The sequence below is a fragment of the Pelodiscus sinensis genome, chromosome 8, assembly GCF_049634645.1.
Source record: "Pelodiscus sinensis isolate JC-2024 chromosome 8, ASM4963464v1, whole genome shotgun sequence".
NCBI classification, from domain to species: domain Eukaryota; kingdom Metazoa; phylum Chordata; order Testudines; family Trionychidae; genus Pelodiscus; species Pelodiscus sinensis.
Window position 1 is genome coordinate 70,879,017 of NC_134718.1, and position 24,237 is coordinate 70,903,253.

The 24,237-nt window shown below is 42.0% G+C and overlaps 1 protein-coding gene across 3 annotated transcripts in view; it reads left to right on the plus strand.

Annotated features, from left to right (window-relative positions):
- Positions 1-24,237, plus strand: part of CFAP43 (cilia and flagella associated protein 43) — an 89,983-nt gene that overhangs the window by 17,519 nt on the left and 48,227 nt on the right. For 2 of the 3 annotated variants that reach the window (XM_075935526.1, XM_075935527.1), the window contains exons 6-16: positions 3,906-4,062; positions 7,735-7,797; positions 8,848-8,924; positions 9,971-10,102; positions 11,079-11,195; positions 12,708-12,788; positions 15,322-15,470; positions 16,675-16,778; positions 18,767-18,907; positions 22,111-22,280; positions 24,039-24,191. In XM_075935526.1, coding sequence (XP_075791641.1) covers positions 3,906-4,062; positions 7,735-7,797; positions 8,848-8,924; positions 9,971-10,102; positions 11,079-11,195; positions 12,708-12,788; positions 15,322-15,470; positions 16,675-16,778; positions 18,767-18,907; positions 22,111-22,280; positions 24,039-24,191 — 1,344 coding nt within the window. The remainder of the gene's footprint in view (positions 1-3,905; positions 4,063-7,734; positions 7,798-8,847; positions 8,925-9,970; positions 10,103-11,078; positions 11,196-12,707; positions 12,789-15,321; positions 15,471-16,674; positions 16,779-18,766; positions 18,908-22,110; positions 22,281-24,038; positions 24,192-24,237) is intronic. The other variant, XM_075935528.1, reaches the window with a different exon arrangement.

The following is a 24,237-nucleotide window of genomic DNA, read 5'->3' on the forward strand; positions in this document are numbered from 1 at the left end:
GAATCATTTGGGGTGTGTCTAGACTACAGGATTTTTTTGAAAAAAGTGGCCTTTTTTCGAAAAAACTTCCTCTGCGTCGAGACTGCCACCGCATTCTTTCAAAATTAAATCGAAAGAATGCGGCGGTTTTTTCAACCGCAGTAAACCTCATTTTATGAGGAAGAATGCCTTTTTTCGAAAGTGCTCTTTCAAAAAATGTTGTATTCTTGAATGCAAACAGGGCTTCTTCGAAAGAGACCATCCACACTGCCTGGGTGCTCTCTTTCAAAAAAGCAGTTCATTTTTTCGGAAAAAAAAAATGGTTGAAGTCTAGACGCTCTCTTTTGAAAGAGGCTTGTAGTCTAGACATAGCCATGGTGAATTGTGCCCATGCAAGCAAAACGCATTTTAATGCTGCCAAATGCAAGAGCATACATGTAGGTACAAAAATGTAGGCTTTACTTGGAATGCAGGACTGTATCCTGGAAAACATACAGTTAATAGGATGAAGTTTAATAAAGACAAATGCTAAGTGCTCCACTTAGGAAGGAACAATTAGTTTCATACTTACAGAATGGGAAGCGACTGTCTAGGAAGGAGCACTGCAGAAAGGAATCTAGGAGTCATAGTGGACCACATGGTAAATATGAGTCAACAGCGTGACACTGTTGCAAAAAAAGCAAACATGATTCTGGGCTGCATTAACAGGAGTGTTATGAGCAAGACATAAGAAGTCATTCTTCCGCTCTACTGTGTGCTGATTAGGCCACAGTTGCGCTATGTCTACACTTCAGGCTTCTTGCACAAGAACAGTCATTCTTGTGCAAAAATTTGCAGAGTGTCCACACTATAAGCTCGTTCTTGCGCAAGAAAGTTTACAGTAGATCGTCAGAAGAGAGGGCATTTTGCGCAAGAGTTATTCCTTTCCTCACAAGGAATAAGCCTTTTTGCGCAAGAGCTCTTGCACACAAAGGCACGTATGAACGTGAACAGGGGTTTCTTGCTCAAGAGAGCGTCCACACTGCCATGGACACTCTTGCGCAAAAGAACATGGCAGTGTGGACATGCTCTTGTACCAAAAGTTCTTGTGTAAGAAGCCTGCAGTGTAGACATAGCCTTGGAGTTTTATGTCCAGTTCTGGGCACCACATTTCAGGAAAGATGTGGAAAAATTGGAGAAGATCCAGAGAAGAGCAGCAAAAATGATTAAAGGTCTAGAGAACATGATCTATGAGGGAAGACTGAAAGAATTGGACTTGTTTAGTTTAGAAAAGAGAAGAATGAGAGGACATGATAGCTGTTTTCAAGTATCTAAAAGGGTCTTACAAGGAGGAGGGAAACATTGTTCTCCTTGGCCTCTGAGGATAGAACAAGCAGTGGGCCTAAACTGCAGCAAGGGAGGTTTAGGTTGGACATTAGAAAAAACTTCCTAACTATCAGGATGGTTAAACACTGGAATAAACGGCCTATGGAGGTTGTGGAAAGCAACCTCCTCTGCAGCTGCCCTCCCCATAGTCCTCTAATCCTGGGTGAGCATTTTGGCCCCAGTGCCCACAGCTCCAGAGCACCAGGTAGAAAGCATGGATGGAGCCTTCTCAGTCCCAGCCGTGCAGCACCAGGCAGGCAACATGGTCCTAGCACCCCTAATCCTAGAGCTAAGTGTGCAGTATCCCCAGCCCCAGGCCTTGTAAGCACTGTTCCAAGCCTGCCTGCCTACCCCAGCCTCTTGGCACAGAAGAACAGGATGGGAACTGGAAGCAGACAGGAGGGTGCCTGGGGGCAGAATGTGGATGCGGCCATGCCAGTCTGTTTGGGGAGTCACAACCCCCCATAGCCTATGACACCCAAGTTGATATGGGGTCCTTTGTTATAGTGGACAAACAACTCACCTTGAGCACCTAGGACAATGGTGTGGCCAATGGGCTATGTGATCCTTAGATGTATAAACAAGATAGTAGTGAGCAGGGGTAGAAAGGTGAATTTACTACTGTGGACAGCATCAGTGAGGCTGGTAAAAGAATATTGCATCCTGGTCTACTGCCCCCATTTTTTTAAAACATATTGGAAAACTGGAGAGGGTGCAGAAAAAAGCCACAAAAATAATTCAAGGACTGGAGATACTTATCCTTATCATGAGATTATTTAAAGAGCTCCATCACATTACAGGCAGTCCTCGAGTTACATGGATCCGACTTAGGTCGGATCCGTACTTACGAACGGGGCTTTCCTCGCACCCGAAGGACGCAGGCTGCGGGACCACCCGCGTCCTCCGGGGCGAGAAAAGCTGCTCCTCGTCTCCCTGGTCTGCTGGGGGGGGGCCCCCCCCAGCAGACCAGGGAGACGTGGAGCAAAGCCGTGGAGGACACGGGCAGCGGGACCACCCAGACGCGCCGCAGTCCTGCCGTCTGCCTCCTCCGCGACGAGAAAAGCTGCTCCTCGTCTCCCTGGTCTGCTGGGGGAGCCCCCCCAGCAGACCAGGGAGACGCGGAGCAAAGCCGCGGAGGAGGCGGGCGGCGGGACCGCGGCGCGTCTGGGCGGTCCCGCCACCTGCATCTCCCTGGTCTGCTGGGGGGGGGGCGCGCAGCTAGTGCGTCCTCCCCCCCCCAGCAGACCAGGCTTTTCTTGCCGACGCCTGGGGTAGAGCAGCTGGGGCACTGCCGGGTTGGTCCTGCAGTGCCGCTCCTCGGCGCTACTGGACCAACCCGGCAGCACCCTAGCTGCTCTGCCCCAGGCGTCCCCAAGTCAGCCGCTGCTGAAACCGATCAGTGGCTGACTACAGGAAGCCCGAGTAAGAGTTGCTCTGCCCCGGGCTTCCTGGAATTAGCCACTGATCAGTTTCAGCAGCAGCTGACTTGAGGACACCTGGGGTAGAGCAGCTGGGGTGCTGCCGGGTTGGTCCCTGCAGTGCTGAGGTGGGGCGCTGCGGGGACCTACTCGGCAGCACCCCAGCTGCTCTGTCCCAGGCGTCCAGATTTAGCCGCTGTTGAAACTGATCAGTGGCTGATTCCAGGAAGCCCAGGGCAGAGTAACTCTGCGTCGGGCTTCCTGTAGTCAGCCGCTGGTCAGTTTCAGCAGCGGCTGAATCTGGATGCCAGTTCCGACTTACATACAAATTCAACTTAAGAACAAACCTACAGTCCCTATCTTGTACATAACCTGGGGACTGCCTGTAGGTTACCAAAAAGAAGACTGAGGGGTGATTTGGTTACAGAGTGTAAGTATCTTCACAGGGAGAAGATACCAGATACAAAAGGGCTCTGAATTCTAGTGGAAAAGACACAATAAGAACCTATATTGGACACTTTCTGGAAGATATTTAGTCAAATGCAAGTTATTGGGTTCCATAATGAAGAAGCAAGTGTATGAAATTATCTTCCTTGTATTATGCCAGGGCTACTCAACTTTGGAAGCCCTGGGGCCCATAGTGATACTCACAGCACATGCTGAGGGCTGCAACTTAAGTGTGGTTGCATATACATGCAAATATATATGCAAATAGCTTTTTTCACACTGATGGGCATGAATACAAAGATTAAAGCAAGACTACACAACACATAGGCCCCATTTAAGTCAATTCTACTGATATTAATAAAATGCAATATTCACCCGATTTCCACCCATATGACAGCACTTTCAATGAGCAATAAAAGTCCAGGAATTTAACTACTAAAATGCATATCAACAGAAGACTATTGTATTAACTCCTTTTTTGTTTTGGCACCCACCCACGGGCTGTGTGTTGAGCCCTGCATAAACCAAACTGCACCGCGGGTCGCAAACGAACAGGCCGCGGGCTGCATGCGGCCCATGGGCCACATGTTGAGTAGCCCTGCGTTATGCATTAGATCTACAAAATCTCTGAACCTCCATATTTATGAATAGAAATGTTTGCCACTTTTAACTGAAGCTTGCTTTTTTTTATTGAAGCCTAAAGATGACATCCAGCCTTCAGTACACCCTACTGTCCACTGCTGGACTGCAACATCTGATCTTTATATGGGCTGTGAAGAGGGACATTTTTTGGCAGCTAATGTTGAGTCACTCAAAGCTTCTCGTCTCTATTACAAACCACAAGACTCTAAAGGTAACAAACAGGTGCACTGAAAGGTTTTTACAGAAATTCTATGTATCTCTTTGTATGTGGTCTCTTCCCTTTTCCTTTCACCACTCTTTCCTCTGGCAAAAAAAAAAAAATTACAAATGCTTCAATGCTGTTTGGTCTTAAAAAGGAACAACACTGCTGGTAGCTCAGATCTCATTAACAATCCTGCAGATCTGATGTAAAAGCATTAGCAGGCCAGACTTAGGCTATGTCTACACTGCACCTCTCTTGCAGAAGAGGAAATGCAAATGGAGTGCTCATTAGCATATGTCACACTTTCATTTGTAAATTTTTGTGGAAGAGGTTTTTGCACAAAAAACCACAGTGTAGATGGGTCTGATTTGCACAAAAAAACCCTTTTGCATGAGAACCCTTATTCCTCATTTTTGAGGTATTCCTCCCTTAAATAGAATTTCCCAGGGCTGGAATACTTTGTTCACTTCTTCCCGTCTGCATGGAAAAATACTAAATTTAAGATGGATTCAAGCACCAGTTGGCATGAACACATGTCTTTGTAGGATCAACCACAGTTTGGGCTTACAGGAAAAACAAACCCTCTTACAAATCATTGTCTTGAGCGCTGGGCCAGTAAGTCCCTCAACTACCACAAATGGCTTTCATTAGAAAACCTAGAATTAATAAAACAGGTTCCCACTTAATATTTTTAACTTTACCTACAAGTATGATATGTGCACACAAATAGAATATACATATTAAAGGGATTACAGGCTCTTGAATGATAGGTTACTTGCCCTGTTTTGCATAACACATATTCAAGTTATCCATATTCATATTCAAAACATATTTCCATAAAATATGGGGGAATAGCATCATACTGTACCTCACTTAAAGTGTGGTGATTAATCCAGATATGGAGGGTTATCACTGATTTATTTTTTTAACAAAAAGTGCTGTGTTAATCCCCTACCTGCGATCTGGGCATTATCATAACTCAAGCAAGATAAGTATAGGTTGGACCTCTACAGTCTGGACTTTCATAGACCAGCAACAACTGCAGTCTGACATCCATGTGCGTGTTCTCAAGCAGGAGCACAGCCACCCTGCCTCTTCTCTCAAGATCTTCTCTCAAGAACACCCTCCCCCCAGTTCCTGCTTGGTCACTGCTGCCAGCGGAGCAGGGCCAACATTGACTTCCTCTGGTCTGGCAGATAACCTAGTTCAGGACCAACCAGGTCCCAAAGGTGCCAGACCGGGAGGTACAACTTGTATTTGGAAGTCTCCAAGAAAAGTTTGTGATTTCTCAATTCAGTAGGTGCCAACTTTCGGGGTTTCAGATGGCTTCCTGTTCTAAACTATTGTGCGGTGGTGTTGTATGCTCTTAGGTTCCAAAACACAAAGTTCTTAACTTAAAATATAGTATGCAATTAAGACCTTTTCTACTTAGCAAAGCTCTTAATTACAGCCTCAACTTCAAGCACATGCTGAATTGGGTTGTTAAATTTAGATTAATTGTGTAATTGAATAGTCAATGCAATTTGCGTTTCAAAGTGGAGTTTCAAAGTGGTAGTGCTGCATGGAGCCCAGGGTCAGTGGGGAGTCCCCAACTGCCCTCGGGCTCCATGTGGTGCTGTTTTCTAAAATGCTGTGTGCAGCATGGGGCCCGGGCTGCACACGGCGTTTCAAAGCAGCAGCATCCTGTGGAGCCCAGGGTCTGGCCTTGGGCTCCACACAGTGCTGCTGCTTCGAAGTAGTCTCTCCTCTTCCCCCCCCCCCCCTTCTTCCTCTTTCTGATAGAGGCAGCAAGGGGGGGAAGCGATTAGTTGACTAGCATGTTGACTATCTAATAAGCTTTTGACTATCTAATAAGTCATTCACAGCCCCAATGCTGAAGTCCCATTGAATAAAACAAAATGAAGCATGTTTTGAATCAATTCATTTACAGCTGCTACATTTCCCCTGAACATTTTTGGGGTAGATGAAGTTCTTCTAAAAACAACAAGTAGTCCTGTGGCACCTTAGAGCCTAACAAAAATATATAGAATCATGAGCTTTCTTGGGTAAAATCCACTTCTTCAGATGAATTGGAGTGGAAATAACAGAAAACATGAAGTTATCATAGATTAATCAAATAAGGGAGAATCTAAGTTAATACTAATATTAACACTAACACTGTGCATTAGAATACATACTGATTTACATCTATACATCTCAAAATGGTAGGCAGAGACATCAGGCATGGTGTAGATGCTAAATAATTCTTAATCTAGCCTTAGTGAAGGGACTAGACTAGATGACCTATTGGGGTTCATAGAGTCATAGAATACTAGGCCTGGAAGGGACCTCGAGAGGTCATTGAGTCCAGTCCCCTGCCCTCATGGCATGACCCAGTACCTTCTAGAGATCATCCCTGATAGACGTCTATCCAACTTGCTCCTAAGTATCTCCAGAGATGGAGATTCTACAACCTCCCTAGGCAGTTTATTCCAGTGTTTAACCATCCTGACAGTTAGGAACCTTTTCCTAATGTCCTACCTAAACCTCCCTTGCTGCAGTTTAAGCCCATTGCTTCTTGTTCTATCCTCAGAGGCCAGGAAGAACATGTTTTCTCCCTCCTCCCTGTGACACCCTTTTAGATACCTGAAAACTGCTATCATGTCCCCTCTCAGTCTTCTCTTTGCCAAACTAAACAAGCCCAATTCTTTTAGTCTTCCTTCATAGGTCATGTTCTCTAGACCTTTAATCATTCTTGTTGCTCTTCTCTGGATCTTCTCCAATTTCTCCACATCTTTCTTGAAATGTGGTGCTCAGAACTGGACACAATACTCCAACTGAGGCCTAATCAGCGCAGAGTAGAGCAGAAGAATGACTTCTCGTGTCTTGCTCACAACACACCTGTTCATGCATCCCAGAATCATGTTTGCTTTTTTTGCAACGGTGTCACACTGTTGATTCATATTTAGCCTGTGGTCCACTATAACCCCTAGATCCCTTTCTCCTGTACTCCTTCCTAGACAGTCGCTTCCTATTCTGTATGTGTGAAACTGATTGTTCCTTCCTAAGTGGAGTATTTTGCATTTGTCCTTATTAAACTTCATTCTGTTTACCTCAGACCATTTCTCCAATTTGTCCAGATCATTTTGAATTATGACCCTGTCCTCCAAAGCAGTTGCAACCCCTCCCAGCTTGGTATCATCTGCAAACTTAATAAGCGTACTCTTTATGATGATATTTAAATAGTTGATGAAGATATTAAACAGAACCGGTACCAGAACAGACCTCTGTGGAATCCCACTTGTTATACGTTTCCAGCAGGATTGTGAACCATTAATAACTACTCTCTGAGAATGGTTATCCAGCCATTACTGCACCTACCTTATAGTAGCCCTACCTAAGTTGTATTTGCCAGTTTATTGATAAGAATTCCAGGCGAGACCATATCAGCTGTCTTCTTTCCAATCTTATATTTTTATGATTGTTATTTCCATTTTATTGATGAGGTAACTGAGCCACAGAAACAACTTGCCCACAGTCACACAGATGAATTAATTGGCAGAGACAGGAAAAGAAAACATGTCTCATGATTCCCAGCTCTGTGTTCAGTAGACTAGACTATGGCTCACCCTCAATGCAACATTCACATATTAGCTACATACCATGTAGTTGTGCTTTAATTTTTCTTTTTTTTTAATGCAGAACAGAAGAAAACAAAATTTCGTTCCTTATCACTTCTTTCTGACGACATCTTGAAAAAGGAAGGTATTCACTTGTTTTCATGAAATCGATTGGTTTTTTTTTAAGGCAGCACCAGTTGCTGCTGGGAGTCATAATTCATATCAGTATAAACTCAGTCCCAAGCAGAGCACTGGCTAAAGGGCTACTGATGGTAGTGGCCTGTAAGAGAGCGTTTAATGGCACGAGAGCAGATATCTGCATCAAAAAATCATCAACACAGGTGGAACTAATGAAAAGTCATTTTGAAAGCCGTAGCAGGGACAGTGAAACTGGACTGATTTGGTTTGTGTTCAGTGGGGCTGACAGCCTTGCCGGGCCTCTGGGCAAGGTGGGGTGGTCCTGCACTGCACCTCTGGAAGGGTTAGGGCCTTGGGTGGAAGGGGCAGGGCTGGGGTCAGGCAGCCCTCAGCGCCACCCAGACAACACTTCATCGCCCCCAGCAACCATCAGTGCTGCCCAGGGCATGCTGCGCAGCACTCCAGCAGCGATTTAAAGAGCCCAGGGCTCTGTCTGTTGTTGCAGTAGCAGCGGCGGCTGCTGGGAGCTCTGGGCCCTTTAATATCACTGGGCCCTGGAGGAGTTGTCCTCTTTGCCCACCTCCTCCCCTGTCAGTGGTCCTGTTTGTCTTCGTTCTTATTTACAGTGATGTCAGATCAGACTCGGGCCCCTACATTTGGTTTAGAAATGATGTGTTGGTTCTATAGCACTAGCCTTGTATTAGTTGTTCTTTTGCAATTGCTGTTGGGAATCTTGAAACAAATCTGTTTTTTCTCGGTGACTGTATAGTGGCCTATTCAAAATAAATTGATAATCTCAGTTCACTGTGCGGTGGACAGATGTCCACATCACAGAAGCCACAGCTACAGCTGACACCTTTCTGCTCTCTGAATTATTTTCTCTCCCACAAGTGCAATCTTTCTCAAATCAAGGTAAAGAAGCATTGCTGGGGAGTGTGGAGTTCCCCCCCCCTCCAAGGTTGTCAGTCTCATCTTTCACAAGCAGTACATTCAATGAGAGACTAAGAGCTAAGCCATTTTTTAAAAACATTGTTTTATGTTGTTTTTGCTTTTGCAGAACACAGAAAGAGGACACAAAAACCTGTCCTGCTTGCCATGGCATATCATAAGAATGGACTCTATGCAGCTGGAACTGTAAGGCATCCCTCATTCCCTGAACCAGGCCTCGTGTGGAAAAACCCAAAACAAAACATAGTCCAGTGAAATGTGCTTGCAGAACCCCTAGCTCGTGCAGAAGTGAGAAGCAAAGAGCTGTAGAACCTGGAAATATCTCTCTAGTGTTGTAATATTTTTCTGTTTATGATTAGGGACAACAAATCTGGAGGGAAGAATCCTTTTTTCATAGTTCTTACAAGCAAGTAGAGATTAAGCTCCCATCATTTAACAATAGGTAGCTTTCTGTCGAAGAGCTCTTACAGAGTGGTAAATAGATAGGAGAGAATTAGGGTGGACAGTGAATGGAAGAGGAGAAAGAGAACGTCCAAGATATTGGCTCAGTTGCATTATGCTCCAAAGTCCAATCTGCCTTTATGTATGACAGAACTTAACTAAGCTGTCTTGGTTTTTCTGTAACAAAAACACAGTAGGCTAAATTCTGTTTATATTACTCCTGTGCGATCTCACTGAAATCAAATGAGGACACGTAGGGTGCATTTACACATACCGTCATTCAAAATAAGATACGCACTTTGAGCTATGCAAAACGCGTAACTTATTTTGATGCTATTTCAGAATAGCTTATTTTGTCATTTAGCACTGTCTACACAGCACCAAATTTCTAAATAAAGCGCTATTGTGAAACTTCCTAAAATAATGGGCTTGTGGGAAGATACAGGATAGCTATTTCAGGATACTCCAGTATCCTGAAATAGTGTTGCAATATAGACGTACCTGTAGTGCAACTAATAACGGAATCTGACCCATTGCAATTAAATGTGAATTATTTTTAAGCCTAGATTTAAAAAAAAATTGTTAGTTTCTCTTCATTTTTGGCATCATGCAGTATTTCAGTTGAGGTGTCCTATTCACATGGACAAGACCAACAGTGACAGATATCAGTGGAAGTATACCATCTGTTCCCACAGGGTGTCTCAAAAATTCACACAGTGCAGTTTTGCTGTAACTAGTTAGGATAAGTGGTCTAGATCTGATCTGCATTCAAATGTATCTTTCCTGTTTAGGATGGTATTGTGCAAGTTTACCAAATCAAAGGCTCATACTATCAGGTGGATGATTACTTTGATGTAGCCGAACCAATAACCAGTCTGGTTTTCTCCCCTGACTACAACACATTATTAGTAGAAACATACAAGGTACAGTATTATTTAATGAGGTGCCCATGTCAGTGCGTGATACTTTTCATATCACTGGGGCTAAATCCATTCCTAGTTAACCCCACTAAAGTCAAGGGCATTACAACAGAGGTGAGTTTGGCCTAATGTGTGTGTGTGTGTGTGTGAGTGACGCACAAACCAATGGACTTCTGACGATGCTGGATTGCACCATATAGTTTCCTGACTCTCATGTATGATTCTGAGACTTACTGGTCTTATCAAAGTATTGAAGTCTGTACATAAATCTGCGCAGCATTGAGGCCTAAGGGAATAATTCAATTCCTTCAGAAAAGAAATAGAAGAAAATTCAAATTCTCTTCAGAGAAGTCTTCTAGTTCTTGAATAATTCTTCTAGTTCTTCTATCTTCTAGTTCTTGAATAATTTTAATTGTTGTTTTTAATTCTACAACACTTTTGATATTTTTAATGTGAAAACCATTATAGCACAGTAGAGAAAGAAGAAAATATTCTGGATAAGAGGATGGAGCAGGAGTGTGCAAGTCAGGATTTCTGGGTTCTGTTCCTAGCACTGGCACGGTGACTATGGTCATTCACACTTCTCATTGTGCCTGATTTTTCTTTTTTAAAAATAATTATAATATTGCATCACTGCTTCACAGGGTTAATTAATAAATGTTTCCCAAATGCTTTGCGATATTCAGCTATAAATCTTTTTGAGGGCATTTTATGTTATTTTATTTTATTTTAAACTGTTTTATTAGTTCTTTAAATGAAATTAAAAAATAGAATTTGCTTCAATTTTGTTTCAGCTTTTTTCTGGAATGGTCCACTTTAGGGGAATACATTGATTTACATAATCTGAGTTTTTCTCTTCAATTCAGGGACATTTGTAATAGTTTAAAGAGCAAATTTAAGAAAAATTTTGTTGATGCAATTGAGGACTTTTATTATATATTTTATAGACAAATAATGTATTATCAATTGTATTTGTTAGGGATCAGTCTATATCTACAAAACTTCTCACAATGAGGAAATCATCAAGCTGCTAGATGCATACAATGATCATTTCCTGTCAGCTGATTTTCTTACTCCAGGGAACAAGTATTGTGTGGTGAGGAACTGTTTCCTTTGTTGTGTATAATACTGATTATCTTCAGTAGAAATAATAGTAACTGAAATACTGCTGTGGAGACCTACATAGCATAGAAGCCAATGTGCTGCAGAAACTGGAGCTCATATTGTGATATCAGTTATATCAGTGTAGATCCAGAGTAACTCCATTAACATGAGCATTCCAGGTCTAGGTTAGTATAACTGAGAATGGATTCTAGCCTTGCATTCTTTGAAGTGTGGCTAAGTGAACAATTGCTAAATTCTCAAATGGATTATCCTATTGATTCACTCTGTGGCCATGGAAAAGTAACCCTGTATTAAGGATGTTAAAATGCGGTTAATTGACTAGTTGATGGAATTTCCATTCACTAGTTGATAGGCACATCTGCATTCCTCCTTTGAAATGTACAGGAGCCCCTAGTAGGTACATGCAGAACTCAGTGTACAGCTCGGGGCCAGCAGGAAGTCCCGCTGACTCTGGGCTGCATGCAGCGTGCCTGCTTTGAAATGCACAAGAGTCCCCAGTAGGGGCTCTTGTGCATTTCAAAGACATGGCGCCTGGGGTCAGCGAGAGACTCACATGCTTACTCTGCGTGCTGTTAGGAGCCCGAGATCAGCTGGGGAGTCCCCAGCTGATCCTAGGTTCTGGGGAAATGCTGTGGGGAGCCCAGGTTTTGCTGGGAGTCCCCAGCTGACCCCAGGCTCCATGGCAGCTGCCCCTTTGAAATGCATGGAGGCAGCATTTTAAAGGGGCAACTGCCACACAGCTCATCCGTGTAGACAAGCCCTGTGCCCAGCCATCCACATATCCCATGGGAATTTTCCATACCCAGGGGATAGCAGTGCCATGGACATGCCTGTTTCATCTTGAAAACACACTTGCATTCTGCTTGTGAGAATGACTTTTCCAGGAGATAGTGTACAGCCAGCTACATTGTTTTTTTTACCTGTGAGGGAAGTCCCCAGAGAGCCAGCATAAAGAAGCTTTGAGGTGCTGAGGAATCAGTTGTGTAAGTCTCCTCATTTTTAGTAAATGCTGCCTAGGGGAATAATGAGAGTTACTTACTTAATATTGTACAGTTCTCTGAAGATTTAAATAATTAGATGCAAGGTGCTGACATAAATCTCCAAAGACCAAGTCCTCTTTTTCAGGCATATTTACTGGAAAAATTATGAGCATTTTTCTACACTGCCAGCTAAATGTCAGAGGTGGAAGTGCTAGTGTAGATCAGGCACATACATTACCAGTACATTATCTAATCTTGTTCTAAGCACCATCACTGTAGCATTGTTGGTGTAAAAATGCTTACAAATTTTCCCAATATAGATGCAAACCTAAAGGAATTTGACTAGCAGCCCTGTGTATGAGCTGCTGTGATAATTTAGAAATAAACCAGCATCTCTTTACTTGCTATGCCCACTCATCATCCTGGTTTGTTTTCTGTAGAAAGTCACTGGCCACTTCCTGTCCATTTTTCCCCGCTTTAATCAATCTCTTTTTTTTTATCAGTCTGTAGCAATTTCAGGGGAAGTGCATGTTTGGCTGCTGGAAGACGGAACTTTCATCAGCAAGCTCTGCTTGAACTCAGAGGTACAGATTATTGGAAATTTAGGTTTAAATCAAGGAAAGTCATTAAGCAAAATGCTGTTGATTTACCATTTTAATAGTGCTGAAAATGTGTTTCTGAAAAGCCCAGTGGATCATAAAGATCTCCTGGATTCAGGAATCTTATACTGATGTCCTATAACTACAAAGATGGCCATTTTTTTATGTTTTAAAGAAAATAATTTCTAAAATGTTGGTTGTTATAATATATCTCATTAATTTCACCCAATTCAGCTCTGTACTGCCTCCCAGGATCCTCCATTGCAAAAAACCCGAAGTCTCTTCAGGTTTAGTTTAGTCTAATGAATGAAGTACTAAACTGAAATTCAGGAGATCTTGATTCTATTTCTTGCTTTGCCATTGTCCTGCTGGATGACCTTGGGCAAGTCACTTCACTGCTCCGTGCCTTAGTTTCCCCATCTGTAAAATATGGGGACTTTATGGACTGTGTTGAATTACCTTAGTAGCCAAATGGCTAATGCATTTCACTTGACTCCTGCTGAATATCTGAAATCTGAAAGCTATTCTTCAGCAGTATTCTAGCCTTGGCCACCATTCATATGAGCTTTTCCATTATAGTCTTTACCAAGAAGGTCACTGGACAGAAAATTATAATATTTTTTTATTTTAATTAAGATATAAATCCCAGATGGTGATTTGCAATAAAGGCTTCATATTTGCTTTGAGACAAAAACCTTTGCACGTGGTCTTTAGTGATCAGGGCCTTAATAATTCTCAGATCAAAACACTTTCTATGCATAAAGAAACCTCTCTGGATTTCATGACACTTTAGAAGGCATTTTTATTAACCAAAAGAAATGCTGTTCTTTGCAAAGAGTAACCAAAATTCTTGCTGATAACCAAAGAATGATATAATTTAGCTTTGAATTCAGGTCTTTGTTTCATACTTGATTTTATGCTTTCTGTCAGAAAAAAGAAGTCTCCAGTCCCACTTCATTAGAATTTTAAGGCAGCAACTTTATTAAAATACAATTAATTGATAATTATGTTTTAACAATGGTTATTTTGACTTTTTTGAAACCTTAAACAATAAAAGAGTTTTGGCCTTTAAAAAACAAAGCAGCCAACCAACTTTACCATTCACCTTTAATTTAAAAATGTTGAATCAGCATTATAGTTCTCCCCAGATACTTAATTTAAACTCTATACCATCTTTGCCCCAATAGTCCTTGACTCTTGCAAACAGTCTGATGGTTTGATTGTACTAGGAAACTCCTTGCATGAACTGTTAGTTTACCCATTTACAGAAACTGCTCCAAGAAAAGTGTTACTTCACTCACTACAAAAACTAACAAATAATCTACTGACTGGGCAGAATATTAAGTTATTTGCCTACACTATTTGTCCTTTAGAACTCTATCTGGTCACTATTAATGATGCACCAAACCCCTCTCCTTGGCTACAATTTTGATTTTAAAATGTTTCATATTTTACAACTTTGTTTTTGTGTTTTGCATTAAAAGGGTCTTCAAATCTCAACTAAATTGTTGCATATTCAGCCTTGTACTAATGTATTGGACTACTATACAGGTGGCATAGATTTGAGTCCCAGGGTACATCTACACTGCACAGCTATTTCAGGATACCAGAAGTATCCCGAAATAGCTACCCCGCATCCACACAAGCCTCCCGTTATTTTGAAATATTTTTTGAAATAACAGGCGTGCTATTTCACCTTCCCGGTAAACCTTGTTACATGAGGGATAAGAGATGGTTTGAAATAGCACGTTATTTTGAAATTTGGCACTCTGTAGATGCACCAGATTTCAAAATAAGCTATTTTGAAATCGTTTCAAAATAAGATACACAATTTGCGTAGTGCAAATTGCATATCTTGTTTCGAGTTTAGGGTGCTGTGTAGAAGCACCCCCAGTCATTTGCTTTTCTGGACTGGAATTGCTGGGCATATTATGCTCTTGTGGTTCTGAGTTGGGATGACATTTTTTATTTTAAAATTTCAAAGTATTTCATAGGATGTCAAAACTTTTTCGGACCATCTCTTCTCATCAGCCAACCTCTCTGATCCATTTAGAAGAACACTGACTAATTGTTGATCTGATTCAGGAGCTTGAGTGTATAGACCTTGGGATAAGAATGGAAATGGGCTTTAAGGATCTAGTAGTGATTTCCTGGGGGCAAAGTGCATAATGTTTTTATGGACCTTTTCTGTGACCCTGCTGACAGGCTCAGTCTTTGGGCAAGGCAGGCGAGGTGGTTGCCTTGGACCCCCGCACATTCAGGATCCCGCACTGCCTAGCTCTGCCCACCTGGCCGCTCATTCGCTGCCCTGACTAGAAGCCGTGCGGCTCAGCCAGACACTGAGTGCTGCCTTGGGCCTGGTGAACTCTTTGGCCGGGCCTGCCTACTGAAGTCAAAGTCTTATTTTCTTTGATCACTTTTTGCTATTTTACTGATTTTGAGGGAACTTTACATAATAGAGAAAGTTGTATAATAAGATGCTGCGATACAAATTAAGTGCATGTTACTGTTTAACTAGGTGACTGCTATGGTTTGCTGCCCTTCCTCATGCAGTGTTGCTGTGGGGACTAAAACAGGTCATGTCTATTTCATTGATGTTACCACAGTTGAAACACCACGTGTGGTTCATAGAGTTCTTCTTTCCAACTTACCTGTTCACCATCTGCAGTAAGTACATAGTAGTAGAGGAGCAGTCAGCAGGTAGGCTGAAAAATGTGTGCATTGAAAGTCTCCGTGCTCTTTTCTGCATGTTCTAGTACAGAGTTGTGTATGTCAGATGAGACATTGTGGAGTAGGTTCATGAAAAGAATAAGGAATGACAATATCACATGCTCTGGGGCTCATTGTGTTGAAGGATCCAAAATTGGTTTACAACTACAGACATTCATTGTCGAACAGCAAGCAGGCTAACAACTATGCAGAATCATCGTAGTAGGTGAGGCAGCACTTTGCTGAAGGCAATGGAATAAACCCATAATCTTATGAAAAATGGCACAAAGTGCAGGAAGGATATACATTCATAAGGTCCTATCTGACAGACACCCCCTCGTACACACACACACACTGGTACATGGAACTCAGTGTATCTAACTTGGGAGGATGAAGGGTTAGTCAGTCCTGCAATGAGTAGTACCGATGGGTCTAGGAAATGGAGACATCTCAAATCTGATTCTTAAAGCTCTGAGCTATTCCTTCTCACATGATGAATGTTTCTATTACTATTTGTTATTTTTGTTAACAGTAACAAATGTGATTATTCCTATGCAGTTAGCTCTAGGGGCATTTATATTGCTGGATTTCAATAATTGTAAGCATTTAATAGTGATCACTAGAGGTAATCGTTAATCTTCTTTAATATTTTAATAAATAGGATTGATATTGAATATGTTAACAAACCTATTATTTGAGAGATCAGATGTCATCTCTTCATTATCTTCTCCAAGATAAAACATTGAGAATTCACATATTGAGTAATAGATTTTGAAAGTGTATCAATATATAGAAGGACAGAGAGCATGTGGAATATGAAGCCTGATTAGAAGTCTGCAAAAGGTGAACTAAAAGGCATGAAAGACTGTATAATGTAACTCAGATAACTTACTGTGCAATATTGTTAGATTTACATCAAAAGCCCACTGAAGTAAATAGCCAAGCCTCTCGTGGATTTCAGCAGGCTTTAGGTCAGGTCCTAGCTGAGAAAATCCTACAGGCTAAATATGTTACAGCATGAGCCCCAGTGAAACCAATTGGGGTACATGAGTACAACTCAGAGCACAACTTAGCTTTTTGTTTTAAATTGTATCAAGTGGAACACTGCAATTAGGGTGCCATGGGCAAAAACTGTATTTAAGTGGAATTCTGTTTTGTCTAGATATGATCAGAGTGGTCAGTACCTCATAACTGCAGCTTCAGAAGGACATATCTTTATTTTAGATGCCCGACCTTCAAAGTTATTCCAGGTTCTTGGATACTTAGGTAATATATGCAACAGAATATAATATTCTAATATGCAATATTGTATTTTCACTAGGTGCCTTTAGTAATAGTTTTGAATAGTGGCAAAATTGATTTCTAAAGCTTTTATTTAATATATGCTGTTATGTAGAAATTAAAGTGTTTAATACAAGGATGGAATTGGGATGGAGGATTGCAATGCTAGTGACTTCACTTCTTTATGTAGTGCTCTGTATTTTTTCCTAATAAATGCAATTTTGTCATATTTGTTTCCCTTTTTTATGACAATTGACAACAATCTCTGATGTGCAATCCTCCTTTGTGTTTGGCACCATATCAAACTATAACATTCTTCTGAACGAATACACTTTAATAGATACAATTCAATGACAGTGTTCACTGGAGTCTTAAATCCTGTACTCTGAGAGTTTCTCCATAACCTAGACATCTTTGCCATGGGGTGCACATGTACTGCACTTTCAACTTCAGACATAAACCTTGAGCATCCTGACAGTGTTGTTTTAGGGCACCAACCAAGTGTATGTGATTCTCTGCCAGCCTCTCTCCCTGAAGAATTCTGTATGAAAATCTTTTTCCTGCTTAGTTTGGTCTGGCCCTGGCTTTTTGCCCCCCTCTAATTTTGGTTCCCAACAGTATGGGTTCCGCATCATAGGCCAGAGGAATTACCGATGAGCAGAATAAAGCATTTGCTCCAATTTCTTGCCCAAGAAGCTGAGAATGGTGCCAGCAAAGCACTCCCAGCCCCTTTTGATCCAATAAGTGAGGGACTGGGACTGATAGCTAGTCTGCCTATCCTTTGTCCAAGTACTGAGCAGTATGCTGCAGGCCTGTCCTACATCACTTTAACATGGTGACTGGTGAAACTGTAAGTGTTAATGATTGATTCCGAAGAAGACAAAATGATAGAGGAAGACTACAAATATGCAATGTGTAAATGCTGTAACCACTATTCTCAAATGCTAATAGCCAAGTCTAATTCATCCAGCGATGAAAATAGCTCTAAGCCTAATGCTCTTACTTCAGTATCAAACTCTGATTTAATGCTTTGCTTCATTCATGCATTAAGCTGAAATGTACAGGCTCAGGTGACCTCACCCTAATATCGACTTGCCTGCTGTACTTTTTCTTTTGCTATGAAGGAAATTTTTTTAATCAGAGTTAGCCATAGGTAATTAGCAAACACAGCACTTTGCAAACTGCCCTGTTAACTTTTTTTGTTGATAGTCCCGAACTTAAGCATGTATTTCAATTTAAGCAGGTGCTTAAAACCTTCTTGGGTGTAAATGAGCAATTAATTCTAAGTGGCAGATGAAATTTCCTTTAACTCATGAAAAGGATCCTTCTGAGAGTTGAAACTTGTTATGTATATAACCCATTGGTGGTATTAATATTATTAATGGTGTGTATCCGTGTCTTAATTTTGAGCCTAAAATGCATTATGGCGGTGTTTTAATTTAATTTGAATTCCATGGTGGCCTTTGAACAGATCATATACAGAGTTTCATTGATTGCAATATCCCTCAGAATTAGATTTGGTCTAAAATAGTATCTCCTGGTATAATTTCAAAATTTGCATGATCAGTCCAAATGTGAATGGCTGACCTTTTCCATGCCTTGTTACATTTTACCCAGTGATTATCAGCAGCAGAAATTTGCTAAAATTTCAGGTTGCTTAATCTATAAGATCAGCTTAAGTCTCAAACTTCCCTGTGGAGTGAAAAGCCTGTTTGTGTGTTCGTTTTCAGAAGTAGTGAGCATCTGCAGCACCCACTGACTTCAGGTGGAATTGTGGGTATTTGGTATTTTTGAAAATCAGTTTCCAACTGTGCTGATTTTCTCAATTTAAATAAAGTCACTTAAATGCAATGCACTATGATTATGTTATGTCATGTTCAGAATCATTATTGTCCTTCCCAAGGGATCCCAACAGGAACAAATACAACTTGATGCACTAACTGGTTTAAATGTTGATCTCCATCTGCTTTCAGTGTTGAGTAATGAAGTTCTAGGCCTTTCTGCATTTTATGATGTGGAGAGTGAATTAGTTGAGGTGATGGCACTTCTTTGTCCACCAGAGATCAAAAGAGCAAGACTGGAAATCTTTCGTCTGCCTTCAACTCTCACACTAGGTAAAACTAAAATACATTCCTTGTGTGACATTCCTTGAGACACGTGTACGCTAATGTCCCTTGCAGAAAGCACATCTGCTGTAATCTGTTTTATCTATCTACTTTATATACCCTTCCAGTGTATCATTTCTAGTATGACTATCTGTAGGCTTCCTTTAATCAGCTGATTCATTTAACGAAATAGTACTGCAGTATTCCAATGAGTTGAGTGTGGGAGGCAAGAAAGAAGCGAGGGAATGGTGATCGACCTCTGGTATCAAATTGCCACTACTCAATGAGGGTATGTCTACACTACAGAGGTTTTTTTTTGGAAAACTGCAATTGCGTTCTTTCAAAAGACAATCAAAGAACAGAGGAGGTTTTCTGACATTGGTAATCCTCATTCTACAAGGAAGAAGCCTTTTTCTGACAGAGCTCTTTTGGAAAAGGGAGTGTGTGGACGGGGAAGAGGGAGTTATTTTGAAAGAAGAGGAAAGAGGAAAAAGCAAAGGTGCCCTGATGGCCACTCCATCCAGAGTAATCACAGCTTAAATGCGAGATAGAGTCCATTCATTGTGGACACTCTCTTTCGAAAAAGCAGATCACTTTTTCGATGTGCTTGGGCTGTGTGGATGCTCTCTTTTGAAAGAAGATTTTCCAGAAGATCTCTTCCGAAAAAGCTTCTTCCGAAAGAAGCCTGCAGTCTAGACATAGCCTGAGAGGGCCAGAGGCTAGCAGGAGGAGAGGAAGGTGGGAGAGAGAAGTTTATTTCATCAATCCTTCAGTGAATTATGGTGGCTTAATAGAGAACTTGTCAGATGTTAATTCATTAATAAATAATAATGACTGTCTTTCCCATAGAACCATGAGATAAAAGTTCATAGTAAAAAACTCAATCATTTAAAAAAAAATCTTGTATCCTAATTTAAGACTATTACAAAGGAACATGGTGTGAAATAAGGGAACAGCACTGAGGGCAGGAGGGAACTAGGATTTACTTTGTAGGGAGACTTTAGGTTCTCAGCCTTTGTAAATCAGTATAGCCCCATTCACCAGCTGAGCATCTGGCCCTACATTTCTGTAGTCATTGATTTTCAGCAGAGCACATGTTGGGGCATGACATTGAAATGGAAAGTGGTGTTTTGTGGAGTGAGAGAGGTTAGACCTTCAATAAAGTGAGCAATCCCTAAAGAGTTCTCAAAATGTACCCCAGCCTTATTTAATCTATGTGAGCATTTATAAAATGCTCAGCACTGGAAGGTGAGTGATTTTTTTTTTTTTGTAGTTTGGTCATAAATTCATAGGTTTGGAGGTTTTTATGGCCAGAAGGGAGCATTGAAATCATCCATCTGATTTCCTGCATAACACAGGCCATGTATTCGTTTGTGGAATTCAGTATGTGTTCTTGATGTTATAACATTTTTAAAGCAGGTCCCGTTTTTTTCATGTACCATAAACTCCAAGGATTGCATGCAGAATGACAAGACTGATCATTGAGCCCTTGGTTGAATGTACATATGAATAGAAAGATATAGACAATGTAGTGGTGCTCTATCAAGTGCCCTCCACACCCTAGGGCTACGTCTAGATTGCATCCCTTTTTCGTAAAAGGGATGCAAATTAGACGTATCGCAGTTGCTAATGAAGCGGGGATTTAAATCTCCCCCGCTTCATTAGCATAAAAATGGCTGCCGCTTTTTTTCAGCTCGGAGCTTTGCCGGGAAAAAGCGCCAGTCTAGACGCAGATCTTTCGGAAAATAAAGCCTTTTCCGAAAGATCCCTTATCCCTTATTTTAAGAGGAATAAGGGATCTTTCGGAAAAGGCTTTATTTTCCGAAAGATCCGCATCTAGACTGGTGCTTTTTCCCGGCAAAGCTCCGGGCCGAAAAAAAGCGGCAGCCATTTTTATGCAAATGAAGCGGGGGAGATTTAAATCCCCGCTTCATTAGCAATTGCGATACGTCTAATTTGCATCCCTCTTACGAAAAAGGGATGCAATCTAGACGTAGCCTAGGAGTACAGCCTAGTCCTGATATACAGTCACAATCTGCTGTTTAAGTTCTGGAACTCCCTTAGCCAGGGTATGTCTACACTACCCCGCTAGTTCGAACTAGCGGGGTAATGTAGGCATACCGCACTTGCTAATGAAGCCCGGGATTTGAATTTCCCGGGCTTCATTAGCATAAGCGGGGAGCCGCCATTTTTAAATCCCCGCTGCTTCGAACCCCGTGTAGCGCGGCTACACGGGGCTCGAACTAGGTAGTTCGGACTAGGGTCCTATTCCGAACTACCGGTACTCCTCGTGAAACGAGGTGTACCGGTAGTTCGGAATAGGCACCCTAGTCCGAACTACCTAGTTCGAGCCCCGTGTAGCCGCGCTACACGGGGTTCGAAGCAGCGGGGATTTAAAAATGGCGGCTCCCCGCTTATGCTAATGAAGCCCGGGAAATTCAAATCCCGGGCTTCATTAGCAAGTGCGGTATGCCTACATTACCCCGCTAGTTCGAACTAGCGGGGTAGTGTAGACATACCCCCGGAGAGTACCAATCATGCCGTATAGTTTGGTGGTTTTGTGGCGTATAAAGTTTATAACATTACAGTCAAAATGGGACTTTTGTGCCACAATGCTGTCATTCAGTTTATGTCTGTACATGAATTTGTTAGCAAAACTATTTTTGGAGGAGGCTTTACTATATAAAGTTGTAAGAAAATGTGGTGGTAGGCTTTTTTATCATGTAAATCTAAATTCTAAAAGGAACTTGTTAGTGCTACACTTTACATAGTTATTTTCACTGAGGCATAAGGGTACTCTGGCCGATATTTTCTTTAAATATCCACTCTTGTAGGTGCCCAATTTTAAACACTGAAAATAGGGCATGATTTTCACAGGTGCTGAACACCTGCAACTTCTATTGACTTCAGCTAGAGTTATGGGTGTTTTCATCTTTTGAAAATCAATCCTTATTATAGGTGGCTCATGTTGGGCAGAGAGAAAATGGAGATGCCCTTGCACAAATCTGGATCTACAGACTTATCCAAAGTCACACAAAGTCAATGGCAAAGCTGAAATCCTGACTCCCCATCCCCTGTGCAAAACACACCCTCTCTACTGAGATTAGCTGGGGCCTGAAAACTTGTGTCTGTTGTTCACAATTCCCATTTTATTTTTAAAGGTGAAATATCTGTTCGAAGACCTGTAATCTCTTTCGCTTTCAATTTTCTAGACAATGAGGAGTGTATTGATGAAAGAGGGCTGATAAAGAACAGTGTCATTCAGAAGCGTCAGTATGACCTAGATTACCCCCTGTCCTCTGCAGTCAGACAGAATGTTGACACTGTGTATGGCTATTGCAACCACGCTCCTTTCATCTGTAAATACTGTCTTGCCGAAAAGGTATTTCTCTGATCATGTGTTTGGGTGGAAGTAAAATATTGTAATCTTGACAACACAAGACATGGGAGGGGCATGAGCACAGCAGCAAATACGTGCAATCTCATCTATCTTTCTCTGACTCCTATAAAATTGAATCATTCTCCACTAGCTTACGGTAGAATAAGTCACCGCCATTTGGTATCTACATGGTGCTCACGCAGTACTCAGCCTCAGAGGTGTGTATCACAGGAATTAGATCAGTATGCCAACACAAAGACCACACTGTTCCTAAAATGGTACAATCCTGCAGAATGGCTGATGCCTGTACTTCAAATACAATTCTTCCTCACGAGCTAGAATTAGACATTAAGCCTCTGAACCCAGGGGTGTCTAGGGAATGTGCTGTTTGCTACATTTCCTTCCAGAGCCAATATGCAGTTTCTGTCTGGCGCAGTCTCGGGTAGTTCTGAATCACTCAATTTCAGATTGCTGTAATATTTATTTGGATCTGTAGAATACATGGAAAGATACATGTCCCAGTCACTGGGTGATTTTTCACATATGTTGAAACATGCAAACAGCTGCCCCACTCCAGAAAATAATCACCCAAATGTGAAAATTTCAGTTCCTTCCTCCACAAAAATGTCCTACTCTCCATAAACACCAACCCTCTGTGCTTCCTTACCAGCCCAAAACCTGGGAAAAGAGACAGACCCTTTTATCTAATATGCCCTGGTGGGGGGAGGGGGAGAACAGCTTCTGCAGGCTGTTGGGCAAGGTGCAGGCGGCTGGCTCCACGCCCCCCACAGGGCGGGGTTGGGGGCAACCAGGCCTCAGTGCTTCCCAGAGTGCAGTGCTGGACCCCTTCCCTCAGCCCTCAGAGTCACCTGGAGCATGTGGTGATTTAATGGGCCTGGGGCTCTGGGCTTCTTTGAATCACAGAGCCCTGGGGCAACTGCCCCTTTCCTCCTCTCCTGTCGGCAGGCCGGTGTCCTAAAGGTCAACAGATTTGTGCTATTTCAGACCAAGTGGAAGTGCAAATCCTCATGGAGAAAGCCTTGTTGGAAGGCTCTTTCCTATTAAGCTGAAGGACCCCCCAGCTCAGTCAGCTCCATTAATTGCAACTCCTAAAACATCTAGGCTATGTCTACATCGGCGGCTTCTTGCGCAAGAACATCTTGCGCAAGGGTTCTTGTGCAAGTAGTCTTGTGCAAGAAAGCGTCCACACTGCCATGTGCGCGCTGTGCTTTTGCACAAGAGCTCCCACAGCAGTGTGGATGCTCTCTTGCACAAGAAAGCTCTGATGGCCATTTTAGCCATAGGGCTTTCTTGCACCAGAAATCCCTGCCAAGTGTCCATACTGCCCTCTTGTGAAAGAGCTCCTGCGCAAGAGGGCTTACACCTGATAAAAAAAAGTGTAACTCTTGCGCAAGGAGCTCTCTCTTACCATGCCGTACTGTAAATTTCCATGCACAAGAACAGGCGGGCAGTGTGGACAGTCTGCAGATTCTTGCGCAAGAACAGCCATACGTGCGCAAGAAGCCGCGAGTGTAGACATAGCCTTACTGTATCTCCTTCTGAAACTCAAGAGACCAAGATAACATATTACCAGCATAGCCGTGATATGTCCAAGCCCATAGATCTTACAAAAGGCAACATATGAGAAAGATAATCCTACAAGCTATTTGTACCTGCCAGCATTATCATTCAGTTTTATATGGCCAGCTGTTGATTCTTCCATTATCTCAATTGCTGTTTGATATTTTGTTTGGTTTACAGAAAACCTGGAAAGTCGCACCAATTTTTTTATCACAGAAGACGATTCCAAGCAAGCAGTTCGGACAAGGTTTTCTCCATTTGTCACCCAACAGACAGCTGTTGGCGTCGGTGGCTAAGGATGGAGTATTATTTATCCATGATACAGTTACTTTGGTAGGCATCAGTGCATAGGCCTCATTAAATTTATGAAGTGGAGAGT